Raw genomic sequence first — 17,742 nt, 5'->3', positions numbered from 1 at the left:
GAGTTCGTCCAGCTTGTCTGCACGTGTTGAACTCCCTTGGTAAGTAGCAGGGCCTACACTTCATTAAAAACTACCTGTGATGATCAGCGGGCTGCTACTGCCAAGGCGTTCACACACCAGTTCTTACACCAGGTTTTGCCGGAGGCTGCAGCAGTTCTGCCCACCGAAAGGAGATCAGGCCTAAAGGCTGGATGGCCGAGTCTGGAATAGTGCCTGCCGTTCGACTGGACTCTTCCAATTTTTTGTTTCACTCTGTGTTTTTGCCCGTTCTTTCTTGTTGCCGTTGACACGAACTGTTCTCTTTCGGTGCACGGGGAGGGCCGATGGTTTCTTTTGAACGGGTTCCGTGATTTTCTTTTGTTTCGTGGCCGTCTGGGGAAAACAAACCCCAGGGCTGCACACTGCCTGCACACTTTGATAATAAATGTACCTTGAACTTTGAAGCCACGTTTCTGTAAGGACGAGTGCGTTACTGGTTCAGACGCAGACGCAGGTAATCCTGTTTACTTTCCAGCGACTGGACGTTAGCGAGTAGGATCGCTGAGAGTGCAGTGATCTGTTTAATACCAACGCCTTTACCGTGCTTTTGCATTCGAACACACTGTTTCCGAAGGCCATGTTCCTGAGTAGTAGACCACAGCATGGGGAGCAACAGCCCGCTCCCCACTTTAATCCATAATTGCTCCGCACTTTCCGCATACTAGTGAGGTAGACTCCTGCAGGTTTCAGCGCTCTTAATGTCCAACTGCACTTCTCGGTCATACGACAGGGTTATTATGTGTGAGGTGCTACATTTTGGTAGGACTAATCAAAATAGGACATACACGGTGAATGGTAGGGCACTGAGGAATGCAGTAGAACAGAGTGATCTAGGAATAATGGTGCATAGTTCCCTGAAGGTGGAATCTTGTGTGGATAGGGTGATGAAGAAAGCTTTTGGTACGCTGGCCTTTAGAAATCAGAGCATTGAGTGTAGGAGTTGGGATGTAATGTTAAAATTGTACAAGGCATTGGTGGGGCCAAATTTGGTGTATTGTGTACAGTTCTGGTCACCGAATTATAGGAAAGATGTCAACAAAATAGAGAGAGTACTGAGGAGATTTACTAGAATGTTACCTGAGTTTCAACACCTAAGTTACAGAGAAAGGTTGAACAAGTTAGGTCTTTATTTTTTGGAGCATAGGAGGGGGGACTTGATAGAGGAATTTAAAATTATGAGGGGGATAGATACAGTTGACTTGAATAGGCTTTTTCCATTGAGAGTAGGGGAGATTCAAACAAGGGGACTTGAGTTGAGAGTTAAAGGGCAAAAGTTTAGGGCTAACACAAGGGAGAACAGTAGCTGTGTGGAACGAGCTTCCAGTAGAAGTGGCAGAGACAGTTTGATTTTGTCATTTAAAAAAAAATTGGATAGATACATGGACAGGAAAGGAATGGAGGGTTATGGGCTGAGTGCAGGTTGGTGGGACTAGGTGAGAGTAAGCATTCGGCACGGACTAGAAGGGCTGAGGTGGCCTGTTTCTGTGCTGTAATTGTTATATGGTTATACGGATAGGACAACACCACTGGCTGGAGCCAGGGCGGCAGATGCATCTGGGGGCCCTGAGCATGAAGAGTCAGAACGTCATGTTGTAGCAAGATAGAAATTGTGGCCAGGCCACACTGGAATATCGTGTCCTGTTTTAGTCATCCCATTACAGGAAGGATGGGGAAGGTTTCCCTTGGATTAGAGAGCATGAGGAAGCCAAGGGGAGACCTGATGGAAGATTATAGAATTATCAAAACTTAGGAAATGGGAGCAGATCTCAGCCATTCAGCCCATCGAGTCTACTCTACCACTCCATCGTGGCCGATTTATTTTATTTCTCACAAAATGCTGGAGGAGCTCAACAGGCCAGGCAGCGACTATGGAAGAGAGTGCTGACATTTCCGGCCGAAACCCTTCAGCAGGACCCGAGAAAAAAAGCTGAGGAGTAGATTTAAAAGGTGGGGGGGGGGGGAAGAGAGAAACACAAGGTAATGGGTGAACCTGGGAGGAGGAGGGATGAAGTAAAGAACTGGGAGATTGATTGCTGAAAGAAATAAAGGGCTGGAGAAGGGGGAGTCCGATAGGAGAGAACAGAAGGCCATGGATGAAAGAAAAGGGGAGGAGCACTAGAGAGAGGCGATTGGTGGGCAAGGTGAGAGAGGGAAAAGGAGATGGGGAACGGTGAAGGAGAGATGAGGAGGGGCATTAGCAGAAGTTCAAGAAGTCGATATTCATCCCGTCGGGTTCGAGACTTTTGCACAGTACTGCAGTAATTTTATGTACTGCTGCTGCCAAAAGATAAACTAAATTCATGATGTATATGAGTGATGATTAACCTGATTCCAATCTGGGTCTCTATTGTGGACTGGGAGTGGGAAGGGGGGAGGGAGAGGGGAATCATGTTTAGAAAAGGGGAAGGACCAAGAAGCACCAGAGGGACACACATGAATATTTAGAATCAAATGGAGTCTCAAGACTGGGTGCGACTGCACCCGTGCCACCTCCCACCCGGCACTCCTCCTCTGCTGCCTGTCGCACACCCTTCCTGTGGGGCCCCACCTCGCCACGCCCAACATCCTTTGCTCCTGCCAGATTTACAAACTCTCTCTATGCTGAGGAAGACAGTACTGCGGAGAGGTCTCGGGCATCCTAGCACAGAACTGTACATGGATCGCAGGCAGTAGGGTCCAGTTTAACTCGGCATCGAGTTTGGCGCAGACGTCGAGGAGTAAGAGCCCGTCTCTGCGCTGTCATGTTCCATGTTCTAATGAAGGGCCGTGCTGGGGATATTAGGAAGGTCACAGTGGCAGGAGGCGCATCCGAGATGTGACAAAACAGAGGCATCTCTCAGACATCGCGGCCACACCAGCAGTCAGCGGTTACTCACCGTGGCATTCAGCTTCAGTGGCTGGGCCTGGTCCGCCGAGAATGGCGCCGAGCTCGCCTCAAGGGCCTTGGCGTACGCTCGCGCTGCTGTCAGGCGCAGCCGGCAGAGGTCCGTTTGGAAGGTCCGGTGCATGGCTGCCGGGAGGAAGAGGAGAAGACGTACATCAAGTAACACAGTCAGCAGATCCCCCACTCACAGACACAAGGACATCTGCAGGTGCTGGAAATCCAAGGCAAAACACACAAAATACTGGAGGAACTCAGCTGGCCGGGCAGCAGCTATGGAAATGGATAAACAGTTGATGTTTCGGGCCGAGATCCTTCATCAGTATTGGAGAGGGAAAAAAAAGAGGTCAGCCTTTTCCCTTCCAGTCCTGATGAAGGGTCTCAGCCTGAAACATCGACTTGTTTATTCATTTCCATAGCCGCTGCCCGACCTGCTGAGATTCCGCACTCAGCCCGATGTTACGCGGAGCAGGAACGACAATGGAGTAGGAGTAGGAGGATTGAACATTTTTACTGAGCCATGATAGTAATGGTACACGCTGGACAACTTACAGTGTGGGAGTTACAAACCTGGGCTGCAGAGGTGAGGGAGGTGATGGGCAGGCGACAAGTGACGGGCTGGGAATGAAGCCAGAATGGGGAATGGAAATCAAGAGAAGGGGGGAGGGGGAGAAATCACAGGAAGTTAGAGAAATCCTCACTCCCGTCCCCCCTACCCAACAACCTTCCATCTCACCTTGTCTCACCTGCCAGCTTTTACTCCTTCCCCTCCCCAGCCCACACCTTCTTATTCCGGCACCTTTTCCCTCCTTTCCCAGTCATGATGACGGATGATGGAGTAAAAAATCAACTGTTTATCCCCCTCCATAAATACTGTCTGACCCACTGTTCTTCCAGCATTGTGTGCGTGTCACTCAAGATTTCCAGCACCCGCAGAAACTTGCATTTATAATTCTATTGTATTCTTTCCTGCAAATGCCTGCAAGAAATTGCATCTCGAAGTAGTCTATGGTAACATATAGGTACACTGAAAACAGATTTATGTTGAACTTAATACTACAGTTAGATGTAAACTAATCTTACCACGTGACCTTAATCAGAAAGGCAATAGACAGGAGTCCACTTCTACTTCAAGAGAATTTCTACAAACTCCACTAACAATGGAAATGAAGCTACGGTGTTGTCCCCCTGAAAAAAGGGCCAGCCGTGATAGAACGGTGGAACACTCAATGGGCCAAATGGCCTAGTTCTGCTCCTATGTCTTATGGTCTTATAAGAGAAGGCTGATATATTCCTCTGAAAAAAGTGTTAAAGGCTGAAAGAGACAAGTTTAATTGACAGGGGAAACCGCCCTGGGAGGCCACGTTAGCGTAGTGGTTAGCGCAATCATTTTTCAGCGCCAGATTTAAGATCGGGTTTCAGTTTTTGGCCACTGTCTGTACAGAGTTTGCACATTTCCCCCGGGACGGCACGGGCTTCCTCCGGGTGCCCCAGACTCCTCCCACGTCCCAAACACATACGGGTTAGGGTTAGGGGGCCGTGGGCCTGCTACGCTGTCGCCAGAAGCGAGGTGACACTCACGGGCTGCCCCCCGGCACACTCTTGGACTGTGCTGGCCACTGACACATACGACACATTGCACGGGATGTTTTGATTTAATCTTCTCTGGGTCTTTGGGCTTGGCTGAGAAAATACAAACTGTTTCTGGTTGTGACACAGTTGCCGCTCCGACAACTTCCAATAAGCATCTAGGTCAGAACGAGATAGTCAAACTCACCAGGCCATGATACTTGACCTGCAAGGTTGCTGGACGGGAGGCGGCGATCAGCTAACGACCTCACCGGATTCTGATTTACTCCACGCGTACATCACAACACACAGGGGGAATGTGGCATTTACGTCAGCAGCCAACGCAACCTGAGGGCGCGCCGGGTGGGGGGGGGGAGCCTGCAAATGTGCCGCCACACATTACGGCGCTAACGTACCGTGCTCACCACGTTACGGAGAATAAAGACAAATAAAGCTGTTCGCAGCATCAGAATTAATATCAACGGCGTATGTCATGATATATATAATATAAAAACCATTTAACAATTACAGCACGGAAACAGGCCATTTCGGTCCTTCTAGTCCGTGCCGAATGCTTACTCTCATCTAGTCCGACCGACCCGCATTCAGCCCATAACCCTCCATTCCTTTCCTGTCCATATACCAATCCAATTTTTTTTTTAAATGACAATATTGAAACTGCCTCTACCACTTCTACTGGAATCTCGTTCCACACAGCTACCACTCTCTGAGTAAAGAAATTCCCACTCATGTTACCCCTAAACTTTTGCCCCTTAATGTATCAGCTTTGTGGCAGCAGTACAATGAAATACGTGATAAATAAATATAGAGAAAGAACTGAATTACAGTAAATAGTATACATATAAAATAGGTAAATTAAATAAGTATTGGGAAAAAATAAATTTAAAAAAGGAGTGAGGTAGTGCTCGTGGTTCATTGTCCATTGTTGATGGTCTTGGGTCAGCATGAATGAGATGGGCTGAAGGGCCTGCTTTTGAATTGCATGACGCTATATTTTGGCTTTTGTCAGACGTACATCCAAGTGTGCAATGAAATGCATCAGTGAGAATAGCATCCCGGCCAGACCTAAAGACCCACAGAAGATCAAGATAAAGATCAGCTGTTTTTGTCCGATATGCATCAAAACAGACAGTGAAATGTGTCCCCTGCATCAACGACCAACACAGTCCAGGGACGGGCCACAAGTGTTGCCTGGCTTCCAGGGCCAATATACCACAGCTCACTAACCCTAATTTGAATGACTTTGGAATGGGGGAGGAAACCAGAGCACCCAGAGGGAAACCCAAGCCAGCCACGGGGACAGCATACAAACTCCTTACAGGCAGCGGCAGGACGATCCTGACAACTGAAGTATTGGTAATGCAGCTCTCGACCACGCTAGCCAGGCTGCGGTGAGGACGATTCATTCACCCGATCAGAGGCTTAGTCACCGCCAGCAGGTTGGAATGGCAGGGCAGACTCGATGGGCCGAGAAGCCTCATTCTGTTCCTGTCTTACGTCTGCCGTTGATCTCACCTGGAGTAATGAAGTCTCACCATTGTGATGATGGTAGTATTTCTTCTTTGCTCTGCAGTGGTTCCGTTGTGAAAAGGGTGTCTGACGAGCCCATCTGCTTCAGGTGAGATTTTAAATGATTCTGCTCCCCATCTATTTAACACTAGCCGAATCACAGTCTAAGGACCGATCAATCGACTAGCCGGTACTTTGGCTTGTGGGAGGCCACGGGGAGAACTTACAGGCTCCTCACAGACATTGCTGGAATTTGAACTCTGAACTCTGGAACTGACCTTTCACAGCACTGCGCTAACCACTGGGCTACCAGTTAACGTGAGTCTATTTAACGGACAACTTTCCGTAGCGTTTCGCCAGCCACAACGTTAACATGGCGCTGCTTTCAATGTGGAAAGCAGGATGGTACCAGCCTGTTTTTGATCGGTACTGGATGGCCTGTGCACCAAGCATGACTTAATCAGATCAACAAGGAAAGTCACACCGCAGGTATTAATTCGGTTGCCCCATTCCCAATCCGACAGGTCGATCCACGGCCTCCTCCGCTGTCACCATGAAGCGACTCCCAGATTGGAGGAGAAACCCCTCATATTACGTCCGGGCAGCCTTCAACCCGACGGCACGATTGGTTTCTCCCCCACCCCCCACTCTTCTTCAAATCCCTCCTCACCTCCACCTGCCTATCATCTCCCTCTGGTTCTCCTCCTCCTCCCCTTTCTCCCGTGGTCCTATCAGATTCTTTCTTCTTCACACCTTTTCCACCTATCACCTCCCAGCTTCCTACTTCATCCCGCCTGGCTCCACCCATCACCTGCCCTTTCCCCCCACTATTTTTTCTGGCTTTTTCTCCTTCTATTTGCAGACCTGATGAAGAATCCCCGCCTGAAGCGTTGGCTCTTCATTCTTCCCCAGAGATGCTGCCTGACCTGCTGAGTGGCTCAAGCATTTGGTGCTTTAGTTACTGCCTCGTGATTGGTGCATTCTGTGATCAGCATCCCAAGCCGCACTTCAGGCTGCTCAGATTAATACCGTGAGCTTCAAAGTCTCAGTAGCTGGCTCTCCGAATTCGTACAAGGTCTCAGACCGGAATAGTCCCCAGGAAAACAGGCAGCGGTCGAATGCTCACCCACAGCGGTCTCCCGTTCTCGCAGGGTCTGATCCACGTACAGCTTGGTTTTCTTCGGCACGTTGAGCTTAATGCTCTGGGCCAAGGGCGGCCCTGGGCTGGTGTCCTTGTCCTCGAAGACCGCCGTCCTCTTGAGGATCTTGATGATCAAACCACCGCCTGCGAGAAGAACAGAGAGGCTGTTAGCGACGGGAGCTACTGACCTAGGAGGGCAGAGAGCGGGGAGGTATCAGAAACAAAGAGGCTTAAGGTGAGAGGAAGGAGTTTTGAAAAAAAGGTCAGAGATGAAAATTTTACTACGTATAGAGAGGGGGTGAAATTACACACAATCAGTACATTCAAGAGGCAGACAGACACACACACACACACACACTTGAACAGGCAAGTCACAGATGGACGGTACCAATGCAGGAAGATGGGGATAGTGCAAAAAAAGGGGGGGTCATGATGTAATTTGACCTTTTTCCAAACCTATTTCTTTCTGCTTCTGATTATATACATGTAGAGAGGATCGGAGTTGGACACTCATGATTCTTTGTCTTTTCTCAAATATTATAAACAGCCCCTGTTGCTTTTCTTCCTCTTTTTTTTAAGTTAGTGGTTAGCTCGCTAGAGTAGTTTCTTTTTTTAGTTTTGTTTGGGGTATAATTTTTTTTCTTCTTTTTCTTTTTTTTTCATATTGTATATACTTAGTTTTCTTGTCTTGTACACATTATATTTGTATCATGTATGATTTTGGGAGACTTAATTTTTTTGTACCTATTGCTTATATATCCTTCTATGTTAACTTTTAATTTTGTAATCCCAATAGTTATGTGTACAATGTACTGTGTATGTTAATCAAAATGGCTTCTTTGTTTTGTTAAGAGTCGGAATGCTTCTTTGTTTTGATAAGTGCTTTCTCTCGGCAGTTTAGCTTTAGAACGGCCGATAACGGGATTGTATTCATTTATTAACCAATGGGGAATTGTTATTTTGTCTTGTGGGTCTGGGAGGGGTTTTCTTTCGCGGTCTTTTCGGGGAGTCGGGAAGAAGATGCCGAAGAAGGTGGATGTGTACTGCGTTGCTCGGTTGACGACCCGGGTGATCCCAGGCGCAAGGACGTGGAGTTCAGAGGAAAGCGATGGGGGGGGGGGGGGGTCGAATGGTTCGATGGTTGAGCTCCGACGATGTGCACTAAACTGACTGAACTCTTGATAAGTTTTGCTGCCTTTTACTTTATTTTCTTTTCCTTCATATATATTGTACTGTTAGTACTCATTTAGTTTTAGTAAAATCTTTAAAGTATATTCCATAACGGTATCAGGTGTGAGTTTGATATTGTGTGTGTGCGACGCGGCATTAACTTGATTCCCACAGTATCTGCATAATACGGGAGGTGGGGGTTGGCGAGAGCCTGGACTTTTTTCCCCCTAGACATATACCAGACGGACCAATTTTTGTTATCTTAATATGTCGATATTAATAAAAAGACTGAAAAAGAAAGAAAAAGGGGGTCAGTATGGATATGATGGGGAGGAAGTTCCTGCTTCTGGGAGGCTAATCGCCGAGAGTTGCTCCCCGCTCGGTGCTAATGCAACAGTTTGAACTGCACTACAGGTCAGGGTCAGAGTGCAAGAGAGGGTGAATACTGAAACCCTGTCTGCCAGGGAGAGGGAGGGAGACATTGTGGGGGAAGGGAAGGGAGGAGGGAGGAGGAAGGGGCCTTGGAGACAGGGCTTTGCACGTGGAAGCACGGATACGCCTGACCCGCTACCCGTGGTCATTTGAAGTGCATCTCCGCACACAATATCCGTCTGTGTGAGCAAGTGCAGCTGCCCCGAGTGTACAAAGTCGGAGCCAATTTCTTTCTGGGATAAACAACCAGCCTCCCTTCCTGCAGAGCCAAATTCCTGCTGGAAAATGCAAACTGAACAGAACCCACCCCCCCCCCCAACACACACACACACGCCTGGCTTGGTTTGCGCGGTGCCTACTGAGTGAGCTTTGCAGGTGGCACCAGCCCAGTACTCGGAGGAGGTGGAGGCAGAACGGAACTCATTCACCTCGTCGGCCCTCTGAGGGCCTCTTGTGGTTGGTGACTGCTGCTGCACAGGCAGAGACCAGGTCAACCCGTCAAGTTATTGCATCACTCTCCTCTCAATGTAACGCCAATCCCCCGCAACTCTTTCCTCGGCTGTACATCCCTGATGTATCCGGGCTGGGAGCGTGTAGTGGGAGCATTACTTTGCATCAAGCCTGCACAGTCCTTGTCCCGAGAGTATTTGATATAGGAGCGTGGAAATAACTTCATTCCGCATCGAACCCGTTCCGTCTTTGACCTCAGAGTGTGTCACAGGGCAGTCTAGAGGGAGCTTCACTCTGTGCCTGACCCCGGGAGTGTGTGATGGGACGGTGTGGAGGGAGTTTCACTCTGTGTCTATCCCTGGGAGTGTGTGATGGGACGGTGTGGAGGGAGCTTCACTCTGCGTCTGACCCCAGGAGTGTGCGATGGGACGGTGTGGAAGCAGCTTCACTCTGTGTCTGACCCCGGGAGTGTGTGATGGGACGGTGTGGAGGGAGCTTCACTCTGTGTCTATCCCCGGGAGTGTGTGATGGGACGGTGTGGAGGGAGCTTCACTCTGTGACCCCGGGAGTGTGTGATGGGACGGTGTGGAGGGAGATTCACTCTGTGTCTGACCCCGGGAGTGAGTGATGGGATGGTGTGGAGGGAGTTTCACTCTGTGTCTGACCCTGGGAGTGAGTGATGGGACGGTGTGGAGGGAGATTCACTCTGTGTCTGACCCCGGGAGTGAGTGATGGGATGGTGTGGAGGGAGTTTCACTCTGTGTCTGACCCCGGGAGTGAGTGATGGGACGGTGTGGAGGGAGATTCACTCTGTGTCTGACCCCGGGAGTGTGTGATGGGACGGTGTGGAGGGGGCTTCACTCTGTGTCTGACCCCGGGAGTGTGTGATGGGACAGTGTGGAGGGAGCTTCACTCTGTGTCTGACCCTGGGAGTGTGTGATGGGACAGCGTAGAGGGGGCTTCACTGTGGCACCAGTGAAATCCCTGACATTTAACACTATTCGTGGTGAGGAGACGAAATTGAAAAATTATTTGTGAATGGTCGTGTGAATAAAGAGAAGGGCGAGTCCGGGATGGAGAAGCAAGTCCCACCTTTGGTGGTCATGATGAGCGTGCCTTCCTCACGTCCGTACTTGCCGAAACAGAGACTGGTCACCACGTCCTGAGAGAATGAGAGAGAGAGAGCCATCACTGGTCTGGGCAGAATGTCATCAGAGGATTACACCAAGCAGCCACTTTATTACATACAGGAGTGCACCTACTGAAGTGGCCACAAGAGTAGAAACCAGTGCCTTCTTCTGTTGCTCCATCCACCTCAAGGTTCAAAGGGTGTTTCGCACGCTGCTCTATTCACTTTACCCTATGGCTTTGAGGCCCAACGCCATATTTAAGTTTGCCGATGATGCTACCGTCGTGGGCCGAATCAAAGATGGTGATGAATCATCATCTGGGGGGTCGGGGGGGGGGGGAAGAGATTGAAAATCAGGCTGAGTGGTGTCACAACAACAGCCTCTCACTCAATGTCCACAAGACAAAGGAGCTGGTTATTGACTTCAGGAGGAGGACACCGGAGTCAGTCCTCACAGGGGGAATCAGAGGTGGAGAGACAGCAACTTTAAGTTCCTCGCTGTTGTTCTTTCAGCGGACCAGTCCTGCGCCCAGCACTTAAGCGCAATTATGAAGAAAGCACAGCAGTGCTTCGAGTTCCTTAGGTGTTTGCGAAGATTCGGCGTGACACCTAAAACCCTGACAAGCTTCTGCAGACGTGTGGCAGAGAGTGTACAGACTGTTTGTATAGCAGCCCGGTATGGAAACACCAAGGCCCGCGAAAATCCTACAATACGCGTGGATGCAGCCCAGTCCATCTCGGGTAAAGCCCTCCCGACTGATGGGCATATCTGCACAGAGCGTGGTCACAGGAAAGCAGCATCCACCCAGGCCGTGATCCCTTCTCGCTGCTGCCATCAGGTAGAAGGTACAGGAGCCTCAGGACTCGCACCACCAGGTTCAGGGACAGTTACTACCCCTCAACCATCAGGTAGAAGGTACAGGAGCCTCAGGACTCGCACCACCAGGTTCAGGAACAGTTACTATCCCCTCAACCATCAGGTAGAAGGTACAGGAGCCTCAGGACTTGCACCACCAGGTTCAGGGACAGTTACTACCCCTCAACCATCAGGTAGAAGGTACAGGAGCCTCAGGTCTCGCACCACCAGGTTCAGGGACAGTTACTACCCCTCAACCATCAGGTAGAAGGTACAGGAGCCTCAGGACTCGCACCACCAGGTTCAGGAACAGTTACTACCCCTCAACCATCAGGTAGAAGGTACAGGAGCCTCAAGACTCGCACCACCAGGTTCAGGAACAGTTACTACCCCCTCAACCATCAGGTAGAAGGTACAGGAGCCTCAGGACTCGCACCACCAGGTTCAGGAACAGTTACTACCCCCTCAACCATCAGGTAGAAGGTACAGGAGCCTCAGGACTCGCACCACCAGGTTCAGGGACAGTTACTACCCCTCAACCATCAGGTAGAAGGTACAGGAGCCTCAGGACTCGCACCACCAGGTTCAGGGACAGTTATTACCTCTCAACCATCAGGAGGGAGGTACAGGAGCCTCAGGACTTGTACCACCAGGTTCAGGGACAGTTACTTCCCCTCAACCATCAGGTAGAAGGTACAGGAGCCTCAGGACTCTCACCACCAGGTTCAGGAACAGTTACAACCCCTCAACCATCAGGTAGAAGGTACAAGAGCCTCAGGACTCTCACCACCAGGTTCAGGAACAGTTACTTCCCCTCAACCATCAGGTAGAAGGTACAGGAGCCTCAGGACTCTCACCACCAGGTTCAGGAACAGTTACAACCCCTCAACCATCAGGCTCCTGAACCAGTGGGGATTAACTACACTCAACCTCACTTGCTCCATCACTGAAATGTTTCCACGAGCTTTCAAGGACTCTTTATCTCACGTTCTTGATACTTATTGCTTATTTATTTCTCACTTCTTTGGCTCGTGACAGGTGAGGGGGCCGGGTAGGTGGGGGGAACTAACTGTGAGAGGGTCATACCTGAGTCTTGGTGACGTTGATGAGGTTCTTGTCCCGGTACAGGTGCAGCTCCGAGTTGCCAAGGGCCACCAGAACGGCCTGGAACCCTTTGGATTTGTGATCCATCAAACCCATCGTCATTATGGGAGCGGGCAGGTACACGGTCCAAAGCTTCTTGCCCTGCATTGGGGACAAAGGTGGGAAGCAAAGACATTCATTAAACAGAAGATTATGAAGGAGAAAGATTGCATTCACATTCACCTTTTACAACCCCAAGGTGAATGATATACCTTTTCAACGGAAGGGCAAAACCCTAGCTGCTCTTTCAAAGGGCTGAAGTACCTGTTGGTTGACGTACAAGGGTGGCTGGGGACTTTCCGAGAGGTTTGACAAGGTTAGGCTCATCACCCGAAACTCTGACAAACTTCTATAGACGCACAGCAGAGAGTATCTCGCCTGGTTGCATCACGGTCTGGTGCAGAAACACCAATGCCCAGGAACAGAAAAGCCAACATAAAGTGCTGGACGCAGGCCAGTCTGTCACGGGCAAAGACGTCTGCAAGGAGCGCTGCCACGAGAAAGCAACGTCCGCCATCAAAGGCCTCCACCATCCAGGAGCCTCAGGTTCCACACCCACAGGTTCAGGAACAGTATGGGAAAAGAAGTCCCGAAGAAGGGTCTTGGCCCAAAACGGCGACTGTTTACTCTTTTTCACAGATGATGCCTCACCTGCTGGGCGCATCGTGCGGCAAACTTGCTGTTTCCTTAGCATTTGCGTTTTTCGTTTTACGAGGCCCAGATGCTAGCTCGATGCTCAACCCAGCACGGATGGAAAGCGTGCAAGGAGCCGGCTGGATTCGAACCCTTGACTATTCGCCTCAAAGTCCACTGCGGATGCCACTGCCAGCTATCACATAATTTATTTATTTGCATGAATTGTCTTCTTTTGAACATTGATAATCTGTCAATGTACGGCTTTAGATAAATTCTACTGTATTACTTTATTTTCCTATAAATGCCTGCATGAAAACGAATCTCCAAGGAGTAAACGGTGACGTGTTCTTGCGTTGATAATAAATTGGCTTTGAATTTAAATTCAATTAGTGACATAAACTGGAATAAAAAGCACTGCGGGATGCGGATGGATTCTTCAGCCAATAAGTCCGAGTAGTTTATGAGGTGGAAGTGGTTGAAACCGTGTGCTAATAAATCCCGTCCTTTATTGCAGACGTTGATGGATGCGGTGAAGATGCAGACGCCTTGTACCACTAAGATGAATGCGGTCGGCGGCACCAGCAGCAAAATGGAAGCATTTAAGCAGGTGGATTGATGGTCCTGTGACGTGACCTGAAATCCCTCCAGTGCGAGCTGGGAATCTAAATCCCATTCATTAAATAAATCCGGAATTAAAAAGCTGGTATTGGTAACTGCTGGGATAATATACAAGCATTGGAACAGAATTAGGCCATTCGGCCCATCGAGTCTGCTCCACCCATTCTATCAGGTCTGATTTAAGACCCCTCTCAACCCCATCCTCCTGCCTTCTCCCCCTAACCTTTGACGCCCTTACTAATCTAAAACTTATCAGTCTCCACTTTAAATTTTTCCAGTCCTGTGGCCTCCACTGCCGTCTGAGGCAATAAATTCCACAGATTCACTACTGGCTAATGAAATTCTGCCTCATCGCTGTTCTAAAGAGAGATCTTTCTATTCTGAAGTGGTGCCCTCTGGTCCTAGACTCCCCCTCTATAGGAAACATCCTCTCCACATCCACTCTATCTGTGTCCTCTGGTCCTAGACTCCCCCACTATAGGAAACATCCTCTCCACGTCCACTCTATCTGTGTCCTCTGGTCCCAGACTCCCCCACTATAGGAAACATCCTCTCCACATCCACTCTATCTGTGTCCTCTGGTCCTAGACTCCCCCACTATCGGAAACATCCTCTCCACGTCCACTCTATCTGTGTCCTCTGGTCCCAGACTCCCCCACTATAGGAAACATCCTCTCCACATCCACTCTATCTGTGTCCTCTGGTCCTAGACTCCCCCACTATAGGAAACATCCTCTCCACGTCCACTCTATCTGTGTCCTCTGGTCCCAGACTCCCCCACTATAGGAAACATCCTCTCCACATCCACTCTATCTGTGTCCTCTGGTCCTAGACTCCCCCACTATAGGAAACATCCTCTCCACGTCCACTCTATCTGTGTCCTCTGGTCCCAGACTCCCCCACTATAGGAAACATCCTCTCCACATCCACTCTATCTGTGTCCTCTGGTCCTAGACTCCCCCACTATCGGAAACATCCTCTCCACATCCACTCTATCTGTGTCCTCTGGTCCTAGACTCTCCCACTATCGGAAACATTCCTCTCCACATCCACTCTATCTGTGTCCTCTGGTCCCAGACTCCCCCACTATAGGGAACATCCTCTCCACATCCCCACTGTTGAGACTTTTCAATATTCAGTCGGTCCCAATAAGCCATCGAGCACTTCTCATTCCTTTTCATTCCTGGGATCATTTCTCTTGAACCTCCTCTGGAACCTCTCCAGAGGAGATTTGGTGGGGGGGCGGGGGCAGGGGCAGGGGCAGGGATTGAGGCAGGCATTAAATGCCAGCTGTGTGTTGGGCCGCACAGGCCCCGAGGGATAAACGTGAACTGGTCCTTTTAGTAAAAGGCACTTCAGCCATGTGGATAGTTTCCTGATCGGTCGGGGCATCAAAGGTTATGGCGAGAAGGCAGGTGTTTGAGTGGGATCCAGGATCAACAATGATGGAATAGCGAAGCAGACTCGATGGGCTGAATGGCCTAATTCTCCTAAGATTAAGATGTACTTAATAAGGCAGTATACGGATAAGAAAACTTTAAGAGGGATATGGGCCGAACGGGACTTGCTCAGATGGTCAGCTTGGTCAGTGTGGAGGAGTTGGGCCTGTCTATGCTGTATTACTCTAAAGCCTGGAGGCAAAGCTGGCCACAGGCCCACTGAGTTGGCTACTCACCGCACCTTCTGAGTGTAGGAGTGGAGGGTCTCCTTCCCGCAGCCAACGACGATGTTCTTGTTGACTCTGACCAGCCCCACGGGTTGACAGTTCAGCTCGATGCCATGCCGGGGTCGCTTCAAGTCCCTGTCAGGGTATCGACAGCTTGCGTCAGCTTCGCAGGGGGGCAGCGAAATCGCACGGGATCCGACACCGCCGTGCGTTGAAGGGCTGGGGAACGCGGCCTCGGAACACTTGGCAAGACGCGTGGGCTTGAAGGGGAGGCCTGCTTGGGGTGGGGGGGGGGGGTGATTGGGGAGGAGTTCCTGAGCTCAGACCCAGGCAGCTGAAGGTGACGCATAGCAACACACACACAATGCTGGAGGAACTCGGCTGGTCCGCCAGCATCTATGGAAACGAATAAGCAGATGATGTTTCAGGGCTGAGAAAGCAAGAGGAAGACAACAGAATAAAAAGATGGAAGGAAGGGAAGGAGGATATCTGGAAGGTGACAGGTGAAGCCAGATGGGTGGGAAAGGCCATGGGCTGGAGAAGTAGGCATCTGATAGGAGAGGAGAGTGGGCTATAGGAGAAAGGGAAGGAGGGGACCCTACCATCCATCCGGGAAATTTATCAGACGCGCTGCATACGCAGGGCCCTGAGTATTATTAAGGATCCCACCCATCCATCCAGCATCCTTTTTGACTTTCTACCATCAGGCAGGAGACTCCGATGCATAAAGACAAGAATGGTCAGGATGGGAAACAGTTTCTTCTCTCAGGACGTTAGGTTCCAACCTCATTGCATACGGAGTATGACCAGTTAATCTGTTCTGTACCTGACGATTTTTAATTTAAGCACTTTACTTTATTTACGCTTAATTCATTTGTAGATTTTACCCTTACTTTAACAAGTTATTGTGTGTGTATTATTGTGCTCTACACCCTGGTCCGGAGAAACACTGTCTCCTTTAACAGTATACATATATATAGTTAAATGGCAATAAACTTGACTTGACTTGAAAGGGACCTGGTAGGTCAGAAGAGGTAAAGGAAGGTGATGAGAGTTGGGGTTCGTAGGAGCAAACTGAAAGATCATGCAGAGTTGGTGTTCAAAATAACGGGTGACTTATTAAAAACTGGTGCGGTCAGGAAACCAACCAACGCTGGTCTACCTGAGCATGAACTTGGTACAGCTTTTTACAGAGATTAGCAGTAAAACTACATTTTGATAACATAATGGTGGTGACTGGATGACTCCGTTAAGTAACAGATCCTGATTGCTTAACAAAATGATTACCCACAGGTCTAACAGCAAATCCATGTTTTAATGACAACAACGGGTGCATGCTATAACATAAATCAAATCAAAGTGCATATGAATTATACAATCTTGAGATTTGTCTGCTTCCAGGCAGCCACAAAGCAAGAAGCCCGAAGAATCTTATTTTTAAAAAATCACTGTGCAGAGAAACAGGCAAACAATAGAGACAAACAGCTTTCTGAACCAGATTGAGTCGTTAGATTCGCTGCCCAATCCTCGATCTCAGCGGGGCAAAAACAGCGTGAAACTCGCAGAGGCGACGACCAACGGAGAGAAGAATGACCAGTGCGGAAGGGAGAGCAAATCAGCCCAACGCTCCCCTCCGCACTGGGGCTTTCCAGGCTATCTGGGCTGGCGTTTAAGCTGTCAAAGCACCGGGGTAGTGCCCCGCTCCAGGACCTGGGCTCCGGCACCGCAATGCACCAGGGAGACACAATCCGACGCCGTCCTCGATCTCACCAAGTCAGCTCAGAGCTTGGAGCGATGCAACCTCGCACCTGGGTTAGGTGGACGGGGGTCGAAACTCTTCCGCGTGGACTCCACTCCAAATCGTTCACACCAACGGTGACAGCGATACCAACTCCGTCTGCGACCACGTCTTGAGCAGAAGTAAGAGGAAGTCTGCAGCTGCGAGCAACGCACACAAAATGCTGAAGGGACTCAGCAGGCCTGGCAGCATCTACGGAAAAGAGTATTGTTGATGTCTCGGCCCAAAATGTTGACAATACTCTTTCCCACGGATGTGGCCTGGCCTGCTGAGTTCCTCCAGCATTTCGTGCGTGTGTCTTGAACACATTGCGTCCTGGCTTTGCGATGCACCAGAACGGCTCATCCTTCGAATCGACTTTGCCTCCGCTCGCGCCGTCATTGTTTGTCATGATAGTTGACCACAATTTAGTTCAGGGAAGGTGTCACTAATAATGCTTTTGTCACGTTCCTTGCCTCTGAACCACCAGTGAGCTGCCGCACAACCTCAGTAGGCTCAGAACTTCAGTTTCTGAAATCTACGTGTTGTCGCTGCTTTATTCCACTTCTGTCTACGGTTTCCTATTGCCATATTAGCACAATCCACACCCCTATTTACTCCTACTATTCTGTCCCTCGTAATGAGGGAGAGGAGGGAATGAGTTAGTTACTGCCTGTTATGCCACTGGCGTTAAGGATGGCAACG

General features: G+C 49.7%; 1 protein-coding gene across 2 annotated transcripts in view; it reads right to left on the bottom strand.

Annotated features, from left to right (window-relative positions):
* bbs1 (Bardet-Biedl syndrome 1) overlaps positions 1-17,742 on the bottom strand; it is a 67,695-nt gene that overhangs the window by 16,247 nt on the left and 33,706 nt on the right. For both annotated transcript variants that reach the window (XM_059955313.1, XM_059955312.1), the window contains exons 10-14: positions 15,275-15,395; positions 12,284-12,442; positions 10,305-10,374; positions 7,146-7,304; positions 2,916-3,049 (exon numbers count right to left, since the gene is read on the bottom strand). In XM_059955313.1, the coding sequence (XP_059811296.1) occupies positions 2,916-3,049; positions 7,146-7,304; positions 10,305-10,374; positions 12,284-12,442; positions 15,275-15,395 (643 nt within the window). The remainder of the gene's footprint in view (positions 1-2,915; positions 3,050-7,145; positions 7,305-10,304; positions 10,375-12,283; positions 12,443-15,274; positions 15,396-17,742) is intronic.

Source organism: Hypanus sabinus, chromosome 31 (assembly GCF_030144855.1).
Source record: "Hypanus sabinus isolate sHypSab1 chromosome 31, sHypSab1.hap1, whole genome shotgun sequence".
Classification (NCBI taxonomy): Eukaryota; Metazoa; Chordata; class Chondrichthyes; order Myliobatiformes; family Dasyatidae; genus Hypanus; species Hypanus sabinus.
This window is presented reverse-complemented; position numbering and strand designations above follow the sequence as displayed.